Here is a 23,356-nt window from a genome sequence, read left to right as displayed (position 1 = left end):
TGACCAAATTATTCTAAACTGCTGAATTATCATAAGGTTCTTAGAAATTAGTCTTGCTAAGCAAACTAGTAAATTTAGAATGAAGAATAGTTGCAAGGACAAAGAAGAAACCATTTGCACAAGCAGACAGTATCATAGGTGTCTCAGCTGACAATTAACTTCCAATGGTAAGAATAAGGAAGTGCTATTTTGGCTTCTCTAGAATAATTTGACCCCAGTCAAGTAATCTTTATCATTTTTGCCCACATGCATGAAACATACCTATGTTTCTGACCATGATTCCTTTCAGTTCATCCACTTGGGCTTGAGTCTCCATCACTTTGTCTAGGCCCTTATTCTCAGAGTGATGCTTCTATAAGAAAATAAGTTTTAACTTATGGTACCCAGACATTATTTACAATAGGAAAACAAAAATAAGGGGAATGACAATTTACACTGAGGAATGCTATAAAATTATGTCTCTATTGATATAAAAGATACATGTCACTTCACTGGAAAAATGTTACAATACCCAGGAAAAAATATGGGCAGCATAAAAAATGCTTCTATACAAACTATAAGTATGTAGTCTAAAAATTACCTTATTTTAAATAAAAATAAACATTATATCAAACATACATGTGACTTGTGGGGCAGAGATTGGGGGAGATATATAATCTGTGCTCAGACAAAGAAGAAAGGAGAAAAAGAAGACTGTAGTTGCGGCAGTAGGGGAAGAATGCTGCAAAACTGTTCCCCACTTCTTGAGTATGATGAGGTAGGGGCTGGCCCAGCTTCTCAGCATCTGTTCTTGTATCTGCCAGGATCACAGCATATAAACTATTTTTATTGGCTTCTCATAGGATCTAGAATCTAAGACACTGATAATATATATTTTGAAATTATTTATCCATAGCTAGAAATTATGGGCTGCTTAATACACAATGTTCCAGTCATTTCATTGTGTTAAGTGCTTTAAACGGGATATTATTTAATCCACCCCAAAACTCTATGAAACGATGCTATTATTATCTCTATTTACAGATGAAAGAACAGGTACAGATTTTGTTCAGAAGGTCACACAGATCTGGAGCTAATGATAAATTGGTTAATTTGAAAGTTTTGTTTCTAGCTGACCCTATTTACTTTTGACTAAGTACTGGTATTTTTGTTGTTGGTAGTGTTTTATACAGTTTTACATAGATGAACATTTCCTAGTGGGGAGTATGAAACAAACCAACTGTTTGAATAATAAAGGTTTATAAGTAACCAATTTAAAGGGACTTTATTGCCAGAAGAGTATGTGTGTGTGTGTGTGTGTGTGTGTCAAATTTAGAAATGTAATACCCAGAGTATTAAAAACACAGGAGAAGTGAAAGTATTCAATTACAATACAGCTTTTTTTTAACTCACAACAGAATCATAGCTAGAGCTTAGGTCTTAATACTCAGTTTCATGGATAAAAGGGAAGCATTTTGAAAGGTGTCTGACATCATGAAAACATAAATTAAAACCACAATGAGATACCATTTCACATCAGCTGGAATGGCAAAATTTAAGACCACATCAAGTATTGGCAAGGATGCAGAGACACTGGAACTGCTGATGAGAATATAAAATGTTACAAACACTTTGGAAAAAAAAGTGGTGATTTTTTTTTTTTTTCAATTACACATCACCTACCATATGACCCAGCAATTCCATTCCTAGGTATTTATCAAAGAGAAATAAAAACATATGTCCACACAAAGACTTATACATGGAGGTTAACAGCAGCTTTATTCATGATAGCTGAAAACTGGAAGCAACCCAAATATCCAGCAACAGGTGAATGGATAATCAAATTGTGGTATATGCATATACTACTGCTTAGCAAAAAGGGGAAAAAACTACTGATTTATACAACATGGAAGAGTATCAACAGCCTTACACTGACTGAAACAAGCAAGACACAAAAAAGTACATACTTTTTGATTCTATTTACAGAAAGTTCTATAAAAGACAAAACTAATTTGTAGTGATAGAAAACAGATCAGTGGTTGCCTGGGGCAAAGTGTGGGGGAGGGGACCAACTGATAAGGGATATGAGGGAATTTTTAGGGTGATTAAAATGCTCTCTTGAGTACAGTGGTATTTCACAGGTATATACACATGTAAAACCTCACTAAGCTGACAATTAGGGATTCATACGGATGAAGAGAGTTTCAAATTATTAATTTGGGTTGTCAGAAAATTAAATTTCCCTCATAGAAGGGTAGAAGGTTTATGTACAGGTTAAAAGATCATTTGGCATGTTGAACACATTTACGCATCAGATGGGTAGTTGAACTAGATGATCTTTAATGCTCTTCCAATCGTGAGACACTGTGACCACTATTAATAGAGAATACAGAGATAATAAAGAATATCACTGTTTTCTACCCTAAAATGGCCCCTTTACATTTTTTTTTAATCAGGGAAGTTTTATTATGTTGACTTACAGTGACACAATCAGAAAACTATATTGCAGGTCAGGGCCCCCTAGATTCATAGTGTTTGAAGGTAATAAAGAAGATATAAATCAAAATACCTTATCCTGAGAAAGATCTTACCAGCTGTGCAGCCAAGACACTTGAGAACTCGCTATTCATGGCATATGGAAGTGCTGTCTGTGCTCTTGAGCCATAAGTAGTCTGGAACCTCTTCTTTATCTCATTCAGAAAATTAAAGGCTCGGGAACGTTCAAAATCCTGAAAAGAGATCAACACAGAACTCACATTTAGAAACTAAACAAAGATGATGTGAGTGATTAAGAACAACAATAAAAAACAGCTAACATTTACTGAGCAATGATTCTCTGAGGAGGAACTAGCATTGATCCTATCTTAAAGATAAGTAAAGGAAGGCTCTGAAAAAGTAACTAACTTGTCCAATGGTCCAACGACCAGTAAATGAAAGAACTGAGAGTGAATCCAGATGTATCTGGTCATTGACAACTGAAGATAATGATACCTAGGTTATCAACTTCTTGACATCAGGAATTGGATTTTACTTCCTCCATATATTTCATAGGATCTATTAGAAGGCCCAGCACAAGAATATGTTTAATAAATCCCATAATAATCATAGAGTCTTTCACACATACAGCTAATACTACTGATATTAACTTCAAATTGAATTTTTTCAATAGTGGTGGTATATTTGAAAAGATCAAGTGACATACTCATGTCTAATCCCAGCCACCCAAAAAGTATGTGTGTTCTCTAGAAGAATACCTTAGAGGAAAAAAATGAATGTGTATGTGTGTTTATGTATATATGTGTATGTGTGTATCAAATTATAGCTCGAGAAATATGAGGCTCGGCTCTATCCCAGATTTCATTATTATTTTTCTTCTACTCCAAGCTCTTTCACATCAGTCATTTCACATATAGCTGGATTTTTTCATACTTTTGGAAAATATTGTGAAGCCAGAGATAAAAGTCATTGTGATGCTCACTATGGTTGACAGTCATTTCCCTTTCACCCAAGATGTTTAGTCTAAGCCAAGGGTTCTTAAATTGGGGTCAATGGTCCAAATTCAAGGGGCCTTTGAACTTGGATAGAAAAAAAGAAAATCACATCATTATTTTTATCAATCGTTAACTTATATTTCAATTGTGAATATAGGTAGTATATTCATAATCGAGGTAGTATTAAACAGTACCTGTAACTGTCACCAACAGAAATCTTTTTTCATATACCATCACAGTTATAGATATCTCAAAATATTGTCAACACCCATCACATCAAGATTATTAGTTATTAGACCCATGACTAGATGTTGTTAATGAGTTCATAAAGAATCATATATATTACTACATCAAGTTTTTAAAATATTTTGAATACTATATATATATATTTCAATATAATTGGCTTTGTTAGAATTGTGTTTTATACATTTAAAGGCATTCTGGAAAAGGAAAATTAAAAAAAGAAAACAAAAACATTCTGGGAGTGTCCCACAAGTGATGAGTCTGTGATACAATAAAGATTAGGAACCCTGATCTATGGCAACCATGCCAATTCCAAGTCTCTTTGTCAGTAGGCAGTTTAGAAATGAGCATGCAGCCAATAAGACATGAAAGGAAGTTCACTTTGAAAGCAGGGGGAGGGGAGGGCATGCAGCTGGGAAAAGCTTCCTCATTCCTACAATAAGACACTCAAGAAGACACAGTCCCTCTTCTCTGGACATGAATAAATAAGTATGTAGCTCTACGTAACCATAATGGCAACCTGTCTGGGAAGAAGGAGACACGGAGGAAAGCAGAGAAGAGAAAGGACCTTAATGACATCATTAAGTTACTGAGAATTTTGGGCTGAGAGCCGAAAAATAGTCATACCTAACCAATGTAAACTACAGGTTTATATACCTGATCATAATGTATTGTAATTTTGTTTTTCCAAAGTTCACATACATTAAAGAATTCATTAACTACTGATAGAAGGAATGACATTATCTAATTTAACATTCCAGGTAAACAATTTTTGAGAGGTTTTGATATCAAAGAATTATAATTATGAACATCAATTCTCACTACAAAATAGAATAAATATAGAAGTTGCAAGAGGCTAAGCTAAAACTCTACCAAAATTGAGTTGATTTGCACATACCCCAGTATCAAGTTTTCTTAACATTTGCTGCTGTATATGACAAATGCAAAATATTAACAATTCCAGCTATGTAGAGTTCGCATCACCTTTGCCCATCACAGGTACAGATCAGCAGTCCCCAACCTTTTTGGCACCAGGGACCGGTTTTGTAGAAGACAATTTTTCCAAGGACTGGGGGAGGGGGAATGGTTTCGGGATTAAACTGTTCCACCTCAGATCATCAGGCATTAGTTAGATTCTCATAAGGAGCATGCAATCTAGATCCCTCGGATGCATAGTTCACAACAGGGTTCGCACTCATATGAGAATCTAATGCTGCTGCTGATCTGACAGGAGGCGGAACTCAGGTGGTAATGCTCATAGGCCGCTCACCTCCTGCTATGTGGCCTGGTTCCTAACAAGCCACAGACCTGTACCGGTCTGCAGCCTGGGGGTTGGGGACCCCTGGTATAATTAAGAACTGGCTGTATTAATAGTACACATAGTTAAATAGCAATATGTCTTCAAGTTACTTACATCATCAGTGATACAAAGATATACAATCCTGTCTTGGCAGATGTAATGAAACAAATAACTGTAGAATAAAAGATATAAAACTTACTGTGGTTATAAGCAACATCACTTTTACTTCTATCTTCTATCTACGTATAAGCACGTTCAGTACTGCCAATGTCACCATATTACTTATGGATACAGTCTATTCTCCCTCTTCCCCTTCCCAATATACCTGTTTCTTTCAAGTCAAACTGATAGAAGTACGTAAGAAATAAAAAGAAGATCTCTATTCTAGCTACATAGCACAACAGCATGTGTATTACCCATTAGAATGATAGCTGCAAAAGCATAATTGGACTCTTAAAGCATGAACAAGAGATGACATCTTAGGAGGAGCATGTAATTAAGATTAACTCCCAATAGGCCATATGGTTTTTGCTTTTTCCTAAGTTCTTAAAGCAAACATCTTTTCTACCAAATTCTCAACATTTGAGTATCCACTTTGAGTTAGTTACTGTGCTGGATGCTGAGGATACAAAAAAGCAAAACCACCAAGTCCCAGTCTTCACAGGGATCACAGTGTAAGGAATTACAGTGCAGCATGGCAAACAGGATGACAGGAAAGTTAAAGGCAGTACATGGTGCTCTGGGGACATATTAACAGACGAGGCACGAAATGGAGATTTGCCAAAGGGTAACCAGAAAGACTTCCCAGAACAAGTGATGTCTGATTTAAGACCTGAAGAATAAGTAACAGATGGCAAGGTAAAGAGTGAGCGAAAGGCCAGGCGTGGTGGCTCATGCCTGTAATCCTAGCACTTTGAGAGGCTGAGGCAGGCAGATTGCTTGAGCTCAGGAGTTCAAGACCAGCCTGGGCAACATGGCAAAACCCCGTCTCTACACAAAATACAAAAATTAGCCAGGTGTGGTGGCGCACGCCTATAGTCCCAGCTACTTGGGAGGCTGAGGCAGGAGGATCGCTGGAACCCAGGAGGTTGAGGCTGTAGTAAGCTGAGATTGCACCACTGCACTCCAGCCTGGGTAACAAAGTGAGACCTTGTTTCAAAAAAAAAAAAAAAAAAACAAACAAACAAAAAAAGTGAGCTAAGAGTTTTTCCAGAAAGGAAGCAGCAAACATAAGGGCCTAGAGGTAAAACAGCACGTAATAGATTTAGGAAAGTAAAATTGGCTCACATGACTAGAGTACAGAATGTGAAGAAAAAGTAAATTATCTGGACAGACGAGGCTAGAGAAGTAAGCAAAAACCAGGTTATACAAGACTTTATAAACCACACTGTGCATTATCCTAAGAATAATGAATAAACATCCAAAGGTTTTAGCATACAGAGGGCGTGATCAGATTTGCACTTTAAAAAGGACACATTAAAAAAAAAAAGGACACATTGGCTAGAGTGTGGAAAACTGACTCAAAGGGGGACCAGACAGGAGACTACTGCAGTATACCGGGTAAGAAATGAGGAGGGAAATAAACTAAGTAGAATGGGTAATAAAGAAAAAGGGACAGAGAAGAGAGATAGGAGGTAGCATTTATAGAACTTGGTGACTGGCACGAGACAGGTTAACTGAATTTTGCCTCCCACATTTGTACCTTGGGCAAGTGGATAGATAGGGGTACCTGTTGAATTATATTAATGTTCACAGAGGACTGACATGAATTACAAGGAGATATAGGAACTCAGGCAAAATCTTTTCCTCCAATCCTCTAAAACTATTTGCACCATTTCCACCAATGACTTCCACATTGCCATATCCAGTGGCTCTCTCTGAAATATAGGATAGTGTTGACCACTTCCTTTTGGAAAATGTTTTATCTTCCCTAGATTTCTTGACATCAGGCTTGCCTGGTGCTATAGACTGAACCGTGTCCTTTTGAAATTCATGTTACAGTGTGACTATATTTGGAGACAAGGCCTTTGGGAGGCACTTAAGATTAGATGAGGTCATGAGGGTGGGGTCCTCATGATGGGATTAGTGGCTTTAAAAGAGGAAGAAAGAGATCACTCTCTTTCCACCACCTGAGAACACAGCAAGAAGCTGGCCATCTGCCAGCCAGGAAGAAGGCCCTCATCAAGAACTGAATTAGCGGGCACCTCACCCAGTTTCCAGAACTGTGAGAAACAAGTATCTGTTGTTCAAGCCACTCAGTCTATGGTATTTTGTTATAGCAGCCCAAGCAGGCTAATATACCTGGTTTATATCATAGTCCCTTTCCCTCTACACTAATGTTTTCTAGCTTCCTTAGCCTCCTGCTTTTTTCACACTTACTCTCTGGAGGGCAGCATGCACTCTCATGTTTTGTTGTAGTTTGTTTTCAGCTACCACAATTATGCTAATGATTCCCAAATCTACATCTGACCTATCTCCTGAGCTCCAGGACTACCTACACTACTGTCTACTAGACATATCCAACTGGACATACCATAGACAGCTTAAACATGACATGCCCAAAATGAAAGTCATCACTTTCCCCATAAAATTTGTTTCTCCTAAACCAGACTTGTGAGTCACTTGGTGCACAGGCCACAAAAGGTATGATCCCTGCCATCAAGAAGCCTACAGTCAGGGTATAGAAATAAACAATCATTTCAACTATAATACAGTCTGAGGCCAGGCACGGTGGCTCATGCCTGTAATCCCAGCACTTTGGGAGGCCGAGGTGGGCGGATCGCCTGAGGTCAAGAGTTCGAGACCTGCCTGGCCAACATGGTGAAACACCATTTCTATTAAAAATACAAAAATTAGCCAGGCGTGGTGGCGTGTGCCTGTCATCCCAGTTACTCGGGAGGCTAAGGCAGGATAATCATTTGAACCCAGGAAGTGGAGGTTGCGGTGAGCTGAGATCACGCCATTGCACTCCAGCCTGGGCAACAAGAGCGAAACTCCATCTCAATAATTAATAATAATAATAATAATAATAATACAGTGTGAAAAGTGTTACAATATGAACAAACTAGATGCTACTGACTCAGTGTTAATGTTCAGGGGTTTCCGGAAAAGGAAACATCTAAGCTCAGGAACACAAAGTGAGATTTTTAAAAAATTAAGTAGATAAATATATTCCAGTAAAAGGTAACAGCTATTGCAAAGGCTAGGAAGAGAGAAAGAACCTAGCATTGAACTGTAAATGGCTAAGTATGAAGTATGGCTGGAAAGCAAAACTGAGGACTAAAGTAGTAAAAGATGTGTCCAGAGAAGGAAAAAGCGGCAGATCTTGAATAATATTCCAAGTCCTGTTAAGGAATTTTACCTTGAGGGCAGACAGTATCTGTCAAAGGAAGGAACATGATCAGAACTGCCCTTTTAGAGGCATTAAAGTACAAATTAAGAAAGTATTTCACTTGGGACCTGTCAAGTGCGCAAAAGTTTACAAGGAGGCTTAGGAGGAGAACAGCATTCCTAGAAGATAACAAAAGCATGAAACAAAGGTACCAAAGCTCGAAATAACACAGCTAGATCAGAGACAAAGGCAGAGGCATGGCAGACAGATAACATCTCCTTTTACTATAACTGCATTTTAATTGGATTCCATGTTCTATACTCTCTTAAAGCTACATATGGCTGTGACTAAATTCTGGCTCATAATACATGAGTGGAAGATATATGCCCTATTTCCCAGTCTTGCCTCTAAAAGGACGACTACATGTGCTTTCCCTGGACATTTTCCCAGGAACTGCCTAGAAACACACAGATTGTAAGTCTAATACATTTTTAGAGAAAGTATAAAGCCAAAATCATAAGAGGATAAGATTATTTAACCCCCTAACCTCTAGGCCCACAAACCTATGCTGGCAGCAAGAGGACTACAAAATGTGTACAATTCTCAAAGATGATATACTCTCTAACTACCATTTTGGATGTGACCAGAAAGGAAGAACTTCCTGGAGAACAAAGCCAGGAGTCAGGGAAAAAAGGTGAGGGAGTTCCTCCAAGAAAGCAGAACCACTAACCACTTCCTGGTCAGAATAGGGAGTCTTTGAAATTGTGTGAGGCAATTATTTGATCATTACTGGAAAGCAACGACTTCTACATGTTTCTCATTCTTCCCTTTTCCAAATGGGAGTTTGTAACTCTCACTGTGATGATCCTTTTCTTATTTCACCATTGTCTACTGGGTTAGGCTGGGAAAACAGGGAAAACATACGACTTAACTTTTACTTTATGGTCAGTGGACCACAGGAGCCACACCAGGGCCTGATGGAGAGGACTGTGTACCACCTAGACATGCTGGACTTGGAGCCAAACACAGTGACTAGATAGGTCTTTGGAGCTACCTCTCTCAGAGAAGAGACGTATTCTATGTTTGGGAAGAAAGGTTCACTGAAATATCTGGGTGGCCAGAACAGTAGACTGGAAGGCTGCAAGTCATCTCCTGATATCCTATAACTTCCTCCAGAGTAACAGTGTTTTAGTTGAGCCTACGACTGCATAGCCAGAGATGACAATTCCTGGCCTCCCTTCTAGCTATGCTAGCTACATGACTGTGTAGTGAACAGTAAGACATAAGTGGAAACTTCTCAACAATATCAGGCCACTTCTGGGCCCTGCCTTTAAAATTACTGGGCAAGCACTGGGATATAACAAGCACCAAAGGAGCTGCCTTGGCCAGAAGTGGAAAGCACTAATTGCTTTGGGAATTAGGGAACTGGAAACGGCAGAGCCACCCCAACATCCCAAACCACTCATCTCTGGACTATCTCATTAAAATTAATACTGTATCTTGGGGGTCTCTCTCATAGTAGCTTAGAGTGGACCTTAAACTGTATAACGGGTTAGCCATAGAAAGTAATAAGGACCTCATTCTGAGATAAGAACTAAGGAAGTAAGGCTGGGTTAAGTAAGAAAAGATTTTTAAGTGCCAATGGGGAAGGTTGAGGCACTTTTCAAAACTAATTACTAAGATTTCCCATCTATGGCCACTCTAATAAGCCACCAGAGTGATCTTTCTAAAGCAAAAACTGTGGGTCAGGCGCGGTGGCTCATGACTATAATCCCAACACTTTGGGAGGCCAAGGCAGGCGAATCACCTCAGGTCAGGAGCTTGAGACCAGCCTGGCCAACATGGGGAAGCCCCATCTCTACTAAAAATACAAAAATTAGCTGGGCATGGTGGTGCACGCCTGTAATCCCAGCTACTCAGGAGGCTAAGGCACGAGAATCATCTGAACCTGGGAGATGGAGGTTGCAGTGAGCCAAGATCACACCACTGCACTCTCAGCCTGGGTGACAGAGTGAGACTCTGCCTCTAAATAAATAAATAAATAAATAAAACTTGAATGTGCCACACCCTGGCTGAAAATCTTCAATGCCTTCCCACTGCCCACAGGGTAAAGTCCAAGCTCTTAATATGGCCTACAAGGCCCTACATGACTTTTCTTCTACCCATCTCTCTAGCTTTATTTTCACCATCCTGGGCACCAGTCACAGAGAATGGTCTGCAGTTCCCTAAATATGCCCGCCCTATGATCTCTGGCCTCCATACTTCTCTACCTGCTGTTCCTTCTACTTGGAATACCATCCTCCTATCTACTACTTCCCACCCCCACCAACCCTTGACATCGTGGATTTGACTTTCTCCCTCATTAAACTATAACCCTTATGAGGGCAAATACGACATATCTTGTTATATCCCCAGCACCAAGCAAAGTGCCTGGCAATAGTTAAGTGCTCAGTAAATATTTACTGAAAGAATGAACAAAGGAACATTATCTATCTTATCTGAATTATTTCACATATCACACAGCTCTAGAGCAAAGTCATTTTTACATTTAACATTTTCATATCTTTCTTCAAAATATCACTTCAATAATAGAATAAAATAATTACAAGTTAAATTTATAAGTAACAAAACCAGATATATTTTCTAAGTTGGTGAAGGTTACTATTCTGTCAGCTTATTCAAATTATGTACCTAGAAGCTTGTTTTCTACTTTTCTACCATTCTGATTAGAGTAACAGAATTCCCTTCTTTCATCCCTTACCACATGCAGAACAGAACTCACTTGCCATGTGAGTACGTTAGTTTGTTATTTTCAGAAGGTATCTTAGCCAGAATCTGCTCTGTCACCTCCAGGAAGTTTCCTCCACACCAAGCATGTTTGGCAAGAATAGTGGTCCCCCTGGCAACAACAGCAAAAAGAATCGCCATGGCTTCAGTCTATCAAAAGGAAAAAGACACAGATTTAGAATGTTTCTTTGACATAATCTTTCAAAAGTAACTTACTATCATTTATCAACATACTACCTGGAGATAGTATCTAACGAGGCACTATAACATGAAACTTAACAACAGAGTTAAGAGCAGGCTTAAAAAGAAGGTCAAAGTTTTCTACAAACTTATAACCTAAGCCATGCTTGTATACATTCATATAAAGAGACATACAAAACACATATACACACACACACCATTGATAGATTGCATTTACAAATTATTACAGCACAAACAGATATCACCCTTTTGAAAAGCAATGACTATAGATAGCAAAGGGACATAAAGCTGTCTTCATTCTTTAATGTAGAAATTCCATCCTGAAAATTTATCCTAGAGAAATGGTTCAACAGAAGTCAAGACTCTAGATTCACAAAGATAACTATTAACAATAAAGATAGCCTATATTTATTGTTTACTATGTGCCAGGTACCATTTAAAGTACTTTATAATGATTAATCCATTTAATCCTCATAACTCAATGAGATTATACACTATTATGATACTTCTATTATAGTTGAGAAAACTGAAGCACAGATGACTTAAATACTTTCCCCCAAATTACAGAGCTAGTAAGTGTGGAGCTGCAATTTAAACCTAGGCAGTACGGTTCTAGAGCTCATAATCTTAGCCTTTTACTGTACACTGCCAGTAGAAAGGCATTATCCATAATAGAAACAAAGTGAAAATAACTCAACGCTTCCACAAGAAAGGAATGGTAAGACCCTTCATAAACAAAACATTACTAAAACGACATGGCATGAGTTTAAGATTATTTTCCTTATGTCTGCCTATGAATATGTGCTATTATTTCCCACCTAACAAACCCAGCTTCTCTTATTTAATGGCATAAACATAAAAAGAGATGAACAAATCCTTTACTAGTCTTCAATTAACTGTTAAACCTACTCTTATTTGTTAACATGCTCAGTACCCAACATACCAGTGGTTATCAAACTGTAGTGGGAATACAAATCGTCTTGTGTGGCAGAGTATGAGTCACTTGCTAAAAATTCAAACTCTTGACATCACTTCCCGAAATTCTGATTCCGTAGGCCTGAGGTAGGGCCCTGGAATCTGTATTTAATACAAGTCTGTCTGGATGCAGGTGACTCACACAAACATACTTTGTGAAACACAATAGCAAACTATAAACTGCTTGAGATCAAGGAATGTGCAGATTCCTTATTGCAATCCCAGCATGGAAGGACAGCACACAGAGCAGAAGGTGCTCATCTGTCTCTTGGGCTGAGTGTCTTTTGGGGGTCTCTTTTTCATTCCTACTCTCTAATTGAAGTTGTTCCCCAGCCATCTTCTTTCTAGAATTCTCCTTACACATACATAATAAGTTATAGTTTCCAAATTGCTGTCTTATACTTTATCTCCCTTGATCCTAAAGCCTCCCCAACTGTGGGTTCTACTGTTCTGTTTCTTTTCATTTTTTTTTTTTTTTTTTTGAGACAGGGTCTTGCTCTGTCACCCAAGCTCCAGGCTAGAGTGCAGTGGCACAATCTTGGCTCACTACAGCCTCCACTTCTCAGGCTCAAGTGATCCTCCTACCTCAGCCTCCAGAGTATCTGGGACTACAGGTGTGTGCCACCATGCCTGGCTATTTTTGTATTTTTTTGTACAGACAGGGTTTCACCATGTCACCCAGGCTGGTCTTGAACTCCTGGGCTCAAGCGATCCACCTGCCTTGGCCTCCCAAAGTGCTGGGATTACAGGTGTGAGCCACAGTGCCTGGCCCTGTCCTGTTTCTTCAAAGCATTGTTATGCATTATCTCTGCTCCTCTGACTCCTTTTAACTCTTCTATTTACTATAATCTGGCTTTTGCCCTTAGAACTCCAGAAAACCATGCTTCCTAAGGTCACCAACAGCCTCTATATTGCAAAATACAGTGGTTGCTTCTCTATTCTTACCTTACTTGATCTCTCAGGCACAGTCAACACTGCTGACCAACCCTCCTTCTTGAAATGCTCCTACATCTCCGGCTGCTCTTTCTGTCTTCTTGCTGACTCTTCCTCCTCTACCTGACCTCTAAATGTTGACTTTCCTCCAGGACTGATTCTGTGCCCTTTTATTCCTAGATTAGCTCAGTTAGATCTGCCATTTTAAACATGATTTATTTGCTGAAGATATATTGCATACAGAAAAAAAAGAATAGTGCCAAAGATAAAACCCAAAGCACAACCAACAGTTGAGGGAATGGTAGATAAGTAGAGACTCACAAAGACTGAGGAGGACCAAATGGGAAAGCCAAAAGTGTGGTGGCCCAGAAGCCGAAAGGAAAGAAAGAGAATGAAGACTGTAAAACAACCAGTGAAATTTCATAACAAGGAAGGAGGTCATTGCTTAGGGTCAAAGAGACACAGTAGAGAGGAACAAAAACACAAAGAGAAACATAGATAAGAAATCATATGGTCTCTGGAACAGAGAGATGAAAAAGTAGCAGCCTCAGTCCCTGTGCAGGTTCAAGAAGAAAACTGAGCTTGGCAACAATTAATACAAAAAGATCTAGTGTTTCAGTGGACCGTAAGTTCATTATGAACCAACGGTATGCAATATTGCTTAAAAATGCTTACATAATCTCAAAGTACACTAAGAAATAGGGTGTCCTGACCTGTTTAAGTACTAGTCCCATTACACTCTGTGCTGGTTAGAACATATGTAAAATACTGAATTCAATTCTGGGTAGAATATTTAACGACTGGACAAAAGGGAGGCACTATGGGTGAGAGACACGGAGATTGTGTCATCTGAAGACTATGAGAAAGAGAGGACTTGGAGGGAACATGACCATAGTTTTTGAGTTTATATAAAGTACAGTCACCTGCAACAGGGAGCACATTATTCGGAATATAACTAGAACAATGGATATAAGTTATAGGCAAGTAGTGTTTTGTTCAATAAAAGCAGTCCCCAACTTAAAAATGACTGTTAAACAGTGGGTACATAGCAACAGAAACTTTACTTTCCTTCTAGATGTCACTAACAGGAATTCCTTCCTCTCTCCTATACTGCTAAAAATCCCACCTATGAAGTCTTACCTGCCCCCATTGTAAGTGTCTTGTAATAGAATCCATAACGTCTTGATGAGTATTGGGATAACAGAAACAATTGTGGCACAATGAACACTGCACTTGAAGTTAGAAAACCTGGCTCTGCTAATTATTAGCAGTATGTAAATGCCCAATAAACCATAAGGTGCTATATAAAGGTAAGATCCAAGAAGAAAAAGAATGAAAAGATAAGCCAGAGAGAGAAGGGAAGAAAAAAAGATAATGCAACATAAAGGAAAGCCCCATATCAACACTGTTCCTCTTTGTTCTCCTATTCACTCCTCACTTGGTCCCACAGCCATCATCCCAATTCTACTTCATTCCTGCTAAGAATCCTGTGTATTAGTTTCCCGTAGCTGCAGTAATAAAGTACCAAAAACTTGGTTGCTTAAAACAACAGAAATGTATCGCCTACCAGTTCTGAGGGTTAAAAGTCCAAAATCAAGATGTTGGCAGGGCTATGCTCCCTCTGAAACCTGTAGGAGAGAAGCTTTCCTTATCTCTTTCTAGCTTCTGATAGTTTGGTGGCAATCCTTGGTGTTCCTTGGCTTGGAGGTGCAGCACTTCAATCTTTACCTCTGCAGTCACATGGTGTTCTCTGTATCTGTGTCTTCACACTGCATTCTCTCTGTCTCTCTTCTCTTCTTTTATATGGATGCCAGTCATATTGGATCAAGGGCCCACTCTACTCCAGTATGACCTCCTTTTCAATTACATCTTAATTACATTGGCAAAGATCCTATTTCTAAATAAGATCCCATTCACGGGTACCACGGGTTAGGACTTCAACACAGCTTTCTGGATGACACAATTCAACCCACAATAAACCCCCATTTTAAACTGACACTATACCTGATCTTAGCCAAACGGCTGACAAGCAATGCAAACTTCCATTTTAGAAACTCACTGTTCATCCCAAATAAATCCTACCCTTCCCTTTACAGATACTCATATCACCCAACTTGCCTCCCTCTCTAAAACCTCTGTCCCTTCTTTTTCCTTGCTCATATTGGAGGACTGTCCTTAGAGCTAAGGGCTAGAAGGGTCACCCACAACAGCCTGGACTTAGAAAAGCCTGTTTTTACTATGTTAAGGGACTAAAGAAAAGATATTTTTGTTCTAGTTGTTGGGTTTCTAAAAAAAAAGATATGCTATAAGGGAATTCAAATGAGAATTATAAATGCAGTTTTTTAATAGAGGAATTATTGTAAATTGTGGGGAAGGTCTTCGAGTCCACTAAATTAAAAGTTAATAAAATGATACCGGTTGGCATAACAATGTAAATATCATGGATAGCATTATTTATAGAAGAAAATGCATCCAGCGTTCCAAACAATAAGCTTACAACAGTACTTTTAGTATATATCCATTTGTAAGTAAGAAATTGCCTGTATAAAAAAATTTGGTAATAAAATAGAACAGCAATGATGAAAATGCTCCTCCTCAGCAGAAGCATCTTCAAGTAGAGGCTGAAGACAGTTTCAGGTAACCGAGTAAGGGGAAAGGCCAAGTCTATGTGTTTTGAGAAATCTTTTAATTCTGCATTTGTATTTTGATAACACTGAAAAATGTTTAAGAATATTCTGGATCATCTACATGTGTATCTTATAAATGAGCAATGGCACACAATTCAGTACTGCACTTGCATTCCTGTCTATAAAGAAATAGGTGTCAATAAATCACCTAAAATGACAATGCTTAATGTTTACATCTTAGAAGCATCTGGCTGATCTTAGGTTGGCACATCCTAAATTCATGGCCGTCGTGACTCAAGCACTCTTGTACTGCTGCTGTTTTTAATCAGTTATAAAGACAAAATTTGTCTTTTGCAGTAATGATTCACAATTTAAAGACATCTGCATGGAATAAGACTTTAATTTTGGCTGGGCGCAGTGGTTCATGCCTGTAATCCCAGCACTTTGGGAGGCTGAGGCGGGCAGATCACCCAAGGTCGGGAGTTTGAGACCAGCCTGACCAACATGGAGAAACCCCGTTTCTACTAAAAATACAAAATTAGCCAGGTGTGGTGGCGCACGCCTGTAATTCCAGCTACTCGGGAGGCTGAGGCAGGAGAATCACTTGAACCCAGGAGGTGAAGGCTGAGGTGAGCCAAGATCACGCCATTGCACTCCAGGCTAGGCAACAAGAGCAAAACTCTGTCTCAAAAAACAAACAAACAAAAAAAAAAACTTTAATTTTAATATTTGAGGCTTTTATCTGACATCCTGAAAATGACAATGTGGCAGAATAACATTACCACTTAAATTACCTCAGGCTAAGGAGAAAGTAATACTCAAAGATGTGTTTCTTGGCCGGGCATGGTGGCTCATGCCTGTAATCCCAGCACTTTGGGAGGCCGAGGTGGATCACCTGAGGTCAGGAGTTCGAGACCAGCCTGACCAAAAATGGTGAAACCCCGTCTCTAATAAAAATACAAAAAAAAAAATTAGGGTGCGCGCCTGTAATCCCAGCTACTCGGGGGGCTGAGGCAGGAGAACTGCTTGAACCTGGGAGGCGGAGGTTGCAGTGAGCCGAGACCGTGCCGCTGCACTCCAGCCCGGGCGACAGAGTGAGACTCCGTCTCAAAAAAAAAAAAAAAAAAAAAAAAAAGATGTGTTTCTACCAAGTAGAAACCAAATGATACCAAAACACGCTGTGTGAACAGAGGTTATACAACTGTTCAAATAAAGTAGTAGAATTAACTCATTACATAGCACATGGTGATAGTCAATGTAAAATTTTTAAAGTATTCTGTATCATTATTTATATTATTGCAGGAGGATCTATTATGTTAATTCTTGCAAGAGTTCATTGGCAGAATGTTTCATAGAAAATATAAAAAGGAAATTAATTTCCACCCCTGTATCATGAGATTATTAAATTAACTGGCCCACTAAATTAATGGAAGGAGGTACACAAGGTGCTTGGGAAGAGATGGGAGATCCTTTTAGGAGGGATAGATGGAAGAAGAGAAGGTATAGAGGTGAGAACAAGGTAAAGAAGGTACATAAGCTAGCCTGATAAGATGGAATGGTCCACCTTTGGTGAATGAGAAGGTTGAGGAATAAGGCTGATGGCCTTACATAAAGAAGGCCTTGTACAAATCATGTCATTTAAACTTGATCAAATAGGGAGTCTTTCTATTTCAGTTCAACACGTATGTACTGGCGGGTTACTATATGACAGTCAAAATAGACACTAGAGGTATAAAGTTAAGGAAGAAGGGACTCCTATACTTGAGGGAGCCATAGAACAATGGGGAAGACAGATATAAATAAATGCAATAAAGTATAATAAGTGAATAATCTAAGAATGTCCACAATTGCTCAGGAAATGTCTTAATGTTTTGTGATGATCTCACCTCGGATGAAGAACAGGAATGCAGGTGTCAGCCTATGCCTTAGGAATTTCCTCAGTATATTGTTAGGATTATTTCTCCTTGGAAGAGAGGTCAAAGTGTCTATTTTACCCTATTTTCCCAGTGCTCAGCACAGTGCCTACCATCTAATATTCCCTCAAATATTTGTTGAATAAATGAGTGAACATTGAGCATATTTTGGTTTTAAATATACTATAAGTGGTAGATAACTTTATATTCAGAAGGACCTGGTAAGAATAATATTTTCACAACCAAACTATCTTTCTAAGTAAGATAAAGCAGTTGAGCTAATAGTAATCCAAACCCCCAGTCTTCTCTCTGGGTCTTAGAAGGAATAAACCAACTACAGATAAACCACGAATTCTGATGCAATAACCTTGGAGGAGATAGAAGAATGAAGAATAAACACTGCTTAGACAGGGGGAAAGAAGAGGTGTTTACGAAAAGTCATGTTACAGATCAAGATTACTCCTGTTGGTCTTACAACTATTCTTTCTGGACGATGCCCTGAGACCGAGTCCGATCCCTCTTACTTTCTTAGGATAGGATCCCACCCTTTCAAGTCAACCACCTGTTTTATTCTGCATTAACCAATATATAACATAATCCTGATTATTCCTGTTTTCCCCTCTAGGCACAAACATGTAAGTTCCTGAGAGTAGCAACCTCCTAAGTCTTGTTTACAGCTGTATCCCCCGCACTTAAAAGAGTGTCAAGCATATACCAGCCGTTCAATAAATATGTGTTAAATATATGAATGGATCTGCTCTCAGCCACAGGTATTCAAAGGGAATTAATATCCCAAACATGACTGTATCGTCTCTTTGTGAGAGTTATGGGAGAGGGAGATGTAAAGCATTTACCAAAGTACGCGGTCAGAATTTGATAAACATTGGCCATCAATGAAAACACCAGACAGGTCTGAAGCTGAGGAAACGGGTCTAGGCAGAAATACAGCTCCTGAACAGAGGAAGAAGGGGACTGTCAATCCTGAGCAGTGGAAGAAGGGCGAATAAGGGGCTAGGAACCCACGAAAGAGCATAAACAGCCAGAAGTAGAAGGTGAAGCAGAAAGTGACGTCATCGAATAAGGACGCAGAGAGTTTTTAGAAGACTCGGGCGATCTCAAGAGATTTAAATGCTACAGAAAGGTCTTGTAGAATGCAAACTGAGAGAAAGTTAACATTTTTTTTTCTCCTCCTGTAATGACAGCTTCAGTGACGCATTCTGACACTCTTTAACTCAAGGCCTTTCCAGTGGCCTAAGACGCACCTTGCCACAACTGGTCCTGCCCGACAACTGGAACTGTCCCGACAACTGGAACTGTCCCGACACCAGAGAAGACCAAGTCACCCCTGGCACTGCCTCCTCGCTCCACCCCGGCACCTTTCCGTCGACACCTCCGCCCTCCCTCCCTCCCTCCGCAGTTCTCTCCCCGCCTCCCGCAGGGCGCGCCCCACACTCTATTTACCTGTCCGGGCACCCTCTGAGGGCGCGCGGGCTCGGGACGGAAGGGGCGCGGGTCAGCGCAGAGTCGCCAACTGCCAGCTCCCAGAGGAGGCTGGGACCGGAAGCCGCTGACTTCCGCATGAAGCGCCCCGCCTACGCGTGGCCTCTTGGGAGTGGGTGCGCTCCTCCAATGGCAGCGGGCGACAGGGCTAGACCTGCTGCGTTCCCAGCACCCCCCGCGCTTCCCAGGAGCCGTACTGCATTCTGGGAGTAGTAGTTCCGACTGGAGTATCGCTGAGCGTCTCACGTTCGTTCGACAGCTCTTGTGGTAAAACAGCGTCAAATGCCCTATAGGGATCCAGGAAAATGAGAGGATGCAGAGTCAGTGTGGCGATTCCTCAGGGATCTAGAACTAGAAATGCCATTTGACCCAGCCATCCCATTACTGGGTATATACCCAAAGGACTATAAATCATGCTGCTATAAAGACACATGCACACGTGTGTTTATTGCGGCACTATTCACAATAGCAAAGAGTTGGAACCAACCCAAATGTCCAACAACGATAGACTGGATTAAGAAAATGTGGCACATATACACCATGGAATACTATGCAGCCATAAAAAAGGATGAGTTTGGGTCCTTTGTAGGGACAGGGATGAAACTGGAAACCATCATTCTCAGTAAACTGTCGCAAGGACAAAAAACCAAACACCGCATGTTCTCACTCATAGGTGGGAATTGAACAATGAGAACTCATGGACACAGGAAGGGGAACATCACACTCCGGGGACTGTTGTGGGGTAGGGGGAGGGGGGAGGGACAGCATTAGGAGATATACCTAATGCTAAATGACAAGTTAATGGGTACAGGAAATCAACACGGCACATGGATACATATGTAACAAACCTGCACATTGTGCACATGTACCCTAAAACCTAAATTATAATTAAAAAAAAAAAAAGAAATATACCTCCCTAGGGTTGCCCACTTCTTGCTGGTAAGCAAATACTAAGTTATACTTAGAAAATCCATCTAACTGTGGACCTGATATTTTAGTGATAAAGCAAGTGCAATAAATGTATTATTAACCCCCCCCAAAAAAAAAAATCTACCAGCAACGAGTAGGCGGCATAAACGAAGAGCCAAGCTTGCCCCGTCTCTCCTGCTTAGTCTCAGTAGGCAGCGTCGCCTGTTTCCTCACAGACAAAATAGAATTCATCTGAGAGGAACTGCCTCTACTTTCGCCATGAAATTTTCTAATTTTCTTGTACCCCTCACCAATCCTTTCTCCTATTCTTTTTGCAATAATAATAATAATAAACGACTACTCTCCTTTGATCTAAGCCAGCCCTCTTCCATCCCTATTCCCTGTTGCCAACTCAGAGTCAAGCTCCTCTGATGAACCCTTCCTTGCATGACTCCTCAACGGCTCTCTGCTAACTCGCTCTTTACTATCAGGACTTAAAGGCTGTCAAAATTTCTCTCATCTAAAACATTCCAAAGTCACCTTTCTTAACCCCAAGCCCCCTCACCAAACACAGACCAAACACAGATAAGCTAGTGATCTCTCTCTCACCTCTCCTTTACAGACAAAATTCTCAACAGTGTTGCTAAAACAAATAGATACTTTTCAGCCATTACCATATTTCAACTCTGCAGGACTTTACTTTGATTATTCCTTTTTTTTTTTTTTTTTTTTAGATGGAATCTCACTCTGTTGCCCAGGCTGGAGTGCAGTGCCACGATCTCGGCTCACTGCAAGCTCCGCCTCCCGGGTTCAAGCGATTCTCCTGCCTCAGTCTCCCGAGTAGCTAGGACTACAGGCACGCACCACCACAGGCAGCTAATTTTTTATATTTTTAGTAGAGACGGGGTTTCACCATATTGGCCAGGCTGGTCTCGAACTCCTGACCTCATGATCCACCCGCCTCGGTCTTCCAAAGTACTGGGATTACAGGCATGAGCCACCGCACATGGCCCTTAGTCCCTCCTTTTTGAACCCCTTTATTCTCTTAGCTCTTTCCAAGACACTACACCCTCCTGGTTCTCCTCCCACCTCTGTGGCAGCTCTTCATTTTCTTTAGAAGTGTTCACATTCCATAGGGTTCTGCCGTGTGCCATCTTCTCTTCTTACTCTTCACACTCTTCCTGGTGATCTTAGTCATTCCCCTTGCTTTATCTCCCCCTTTGCAAAGATTCGCATTTGGTATTAATATTAACTTAATTATATTGTATTCAATATCTATTCTTTAAGAGGCAGCATAGTATCTTAGAAAAAGAATGAGTTTTAGAGTCAGAGAGATCTGAGTTACTAAGCTGTGTGAACTCTAAATATTGCCTCTTTAGAGCTTTCAGGACTCTAGCAAAGCCCCCTGTTACTCCATATTCTCTCCTAAAGTAATCTTATTTATACCCTAAAATTTGTAGTGTAATTATCTGGCCATGTAAGATGTGCCTGCTTCCCCTTTGCCTTCCACCATGATTGTAAGTTTCCTGAGGCCTCCCTGTCAGAGGTATGTGAACCAGAACAACTTTATCTTGAATAGGAGCTGGGTAAAATAAGGCTGAGACCTACTGGGCTGCATTCCCGGACAGTTAAGGCATTCTAAGTAGCAGGATGAGACAGGAGGTCAGCACAAGATACAGGTCATAAAGACCTTGCTGATAAAACAGATTGCGGTAAAGAAGCCCGCCAAAACCCACCAAAACGAAGATGACGACGAGAGTGAATGTACACAGGCTAATTTCCTTAATATGGTTATTTTCAGCATCTAGGGTTACCGTAGTGAATGGTGGGGCACTGATAAACATGGCTATCTAGACATTTAGAAATAGCTCCTGTATAAGTGTTCATCCTGGGGCTGGCAAATGCAGACCCTAGAAGGGCAGGCCAGGAAAGCCCTATATTCCAGTGGGACAGCAGAAATATTTGCCTCCTGGCAATTGGATCAAGATTGGATCCTAGCAATTGGATCAGGGTTTGCCTCCTGGCAATTGGATCCGGAATCTGATCCTGTTCTCCCTTGATGGGACTGAAGTAAGTTACTAAATCTTGGAGCCTTAGTTTTCTCCCCTGTAAAATGGAGATAATTCTATCCACCAAGCCCTAGGACGATCAGATGAGATAACAGAGATGAAAGCAGTCTGTTGACTTTTAAAGGGCTGCCAGATGTTCTAAATTATTACTATGCTAGGCAGTGCTGCAAATATGCATCTTAGATTTAGCAGTTTGTCCTCTAACCTACTTATTTTTATTTTAAGTTCTGGGGTACATGTGCAGGATGTGCAGGTTTGTTACACAGGTAAACGTGTGCCATGGTAATTTGCTGCACCTATCAACCCATCACCTAGGTATTAAGCCCAGCATGCATTAGCTATTTTTCCTGATGCTCTCCCTCCCCCAACCCCACCCCGACAGGCCCCAGTGTGTGTTGTTCTCTTCCCTGTGTCTATGTGTTCGCATTGTTTAGCTCCCACTTACAAGTGAGAACATGCAGTGTTTGATTTTCTGTTCCTGCATTAGTTTGGTGATGATAATGGCTTCCAGCTTCATGTGATGTGTTATTTTGTGGTTTACAAACAAATCTAGTGATTCTGTTGCTTTTGAATCAAAATCACATGATTGCAGTGTATTACTGATTGCCATTGCTGTTCATGCTTCTTTTCTCCTGGATGTTTGGACTTAGGCAACTTTTCTTCCTCTTATACTATGCTCAAAACAGACCTACATCAAGGATACCTGTTCTCGTTTGAAATTCACAATCAGTAGAGGGAGCTAACACATTATCAATAGCTATAAAATAATTGACATTTGAGTATGGGACATATTTTTCGTTGCAGCTTATTCCAGTTAGAGTCGTCACATATCTTCCTCTGTTCATCTGAGCCATCTGTGATTCTAACATGAACTTTTGCAAAGCAGTTGTGAATAATTATTTTTTTTCTTTTTTTTCTTTGAGACGAGGTCTGGCTCTGTTGCCTAGGCTGGAGTGCAGTGGCACGATCACAGCTCACTGCAGCCTTGAATTCCTGGGCTCAAGCGATCTTCCCGCCTCAATCTCCCTAGTAGCTGGGACTACAGGCACGTGCCACCACCCCCAGCTAATTACTTCTGAGGTGTCTGTGTTCCACATA

General features: G+C 40.3%; 1 protein-coding gene across 3 annotated transcripts in view; it reads right to left on the bottom strand.

Moving 5' to 3' along the window:
- VAMP7 (vesicle associated membrane protein 7) overlaps positions 1-19,407 on the bottom strand; it is a 53,206-nt gene extending 33,799 nt beyond the window's left edge. Inside the window, exons 1-5 of one of the 3 annotated variants that reach the window (XM_003279346.2) lie at positions 19,242-19,407; positions 11,192-11,281; positions 5,128-5,185; positions 2,571-2,708; positions 262-352 (exon numbers count right to left, since the gene is read on the bottom strand). In XM_003279346.2, coding sequence (XP_003279394.1) covers positions 262-352; positions 2,571-2,708; positions 5,128-5,185; positions 11,192-11,281; positions 19,242-19,360 — 496 coding nt within the window. In that variant the 5' untranslated portion in view covers positions 19,361-19,407. Of the gene's footprint in view, positions 1-261; positions 353-2,570; positions 2,709-5,127; positions 5,186-11,105; positions 11,282-19,241 lie in introns of all 3 variants that reach the window. The other 2 variants (XM_003279344.2, XM_030807010.1) reach the window with 2 other exon arrangements.
- Between the last annotated feature and the right edge of the window lie 3,949 nt (positions 19,408-23,356).

This window comes from Nomascus leucogenys, chromosome X, assembly GCF_006542625.1.
Source record: "Nomascus leucogenys isolate Asia chromosome X, Asia_NLE_v1, whole genome shotgun sequence".
Taxonomy (NCBI): Eukaryota; Metazoa; Chordata; class Mammalia; order Primates; family Hylobatidae; genus Nomascus; species Nomascus leucogenys.
This window is presented reverse-complemented; position numbering and strand designations above follow the sequence as displayed.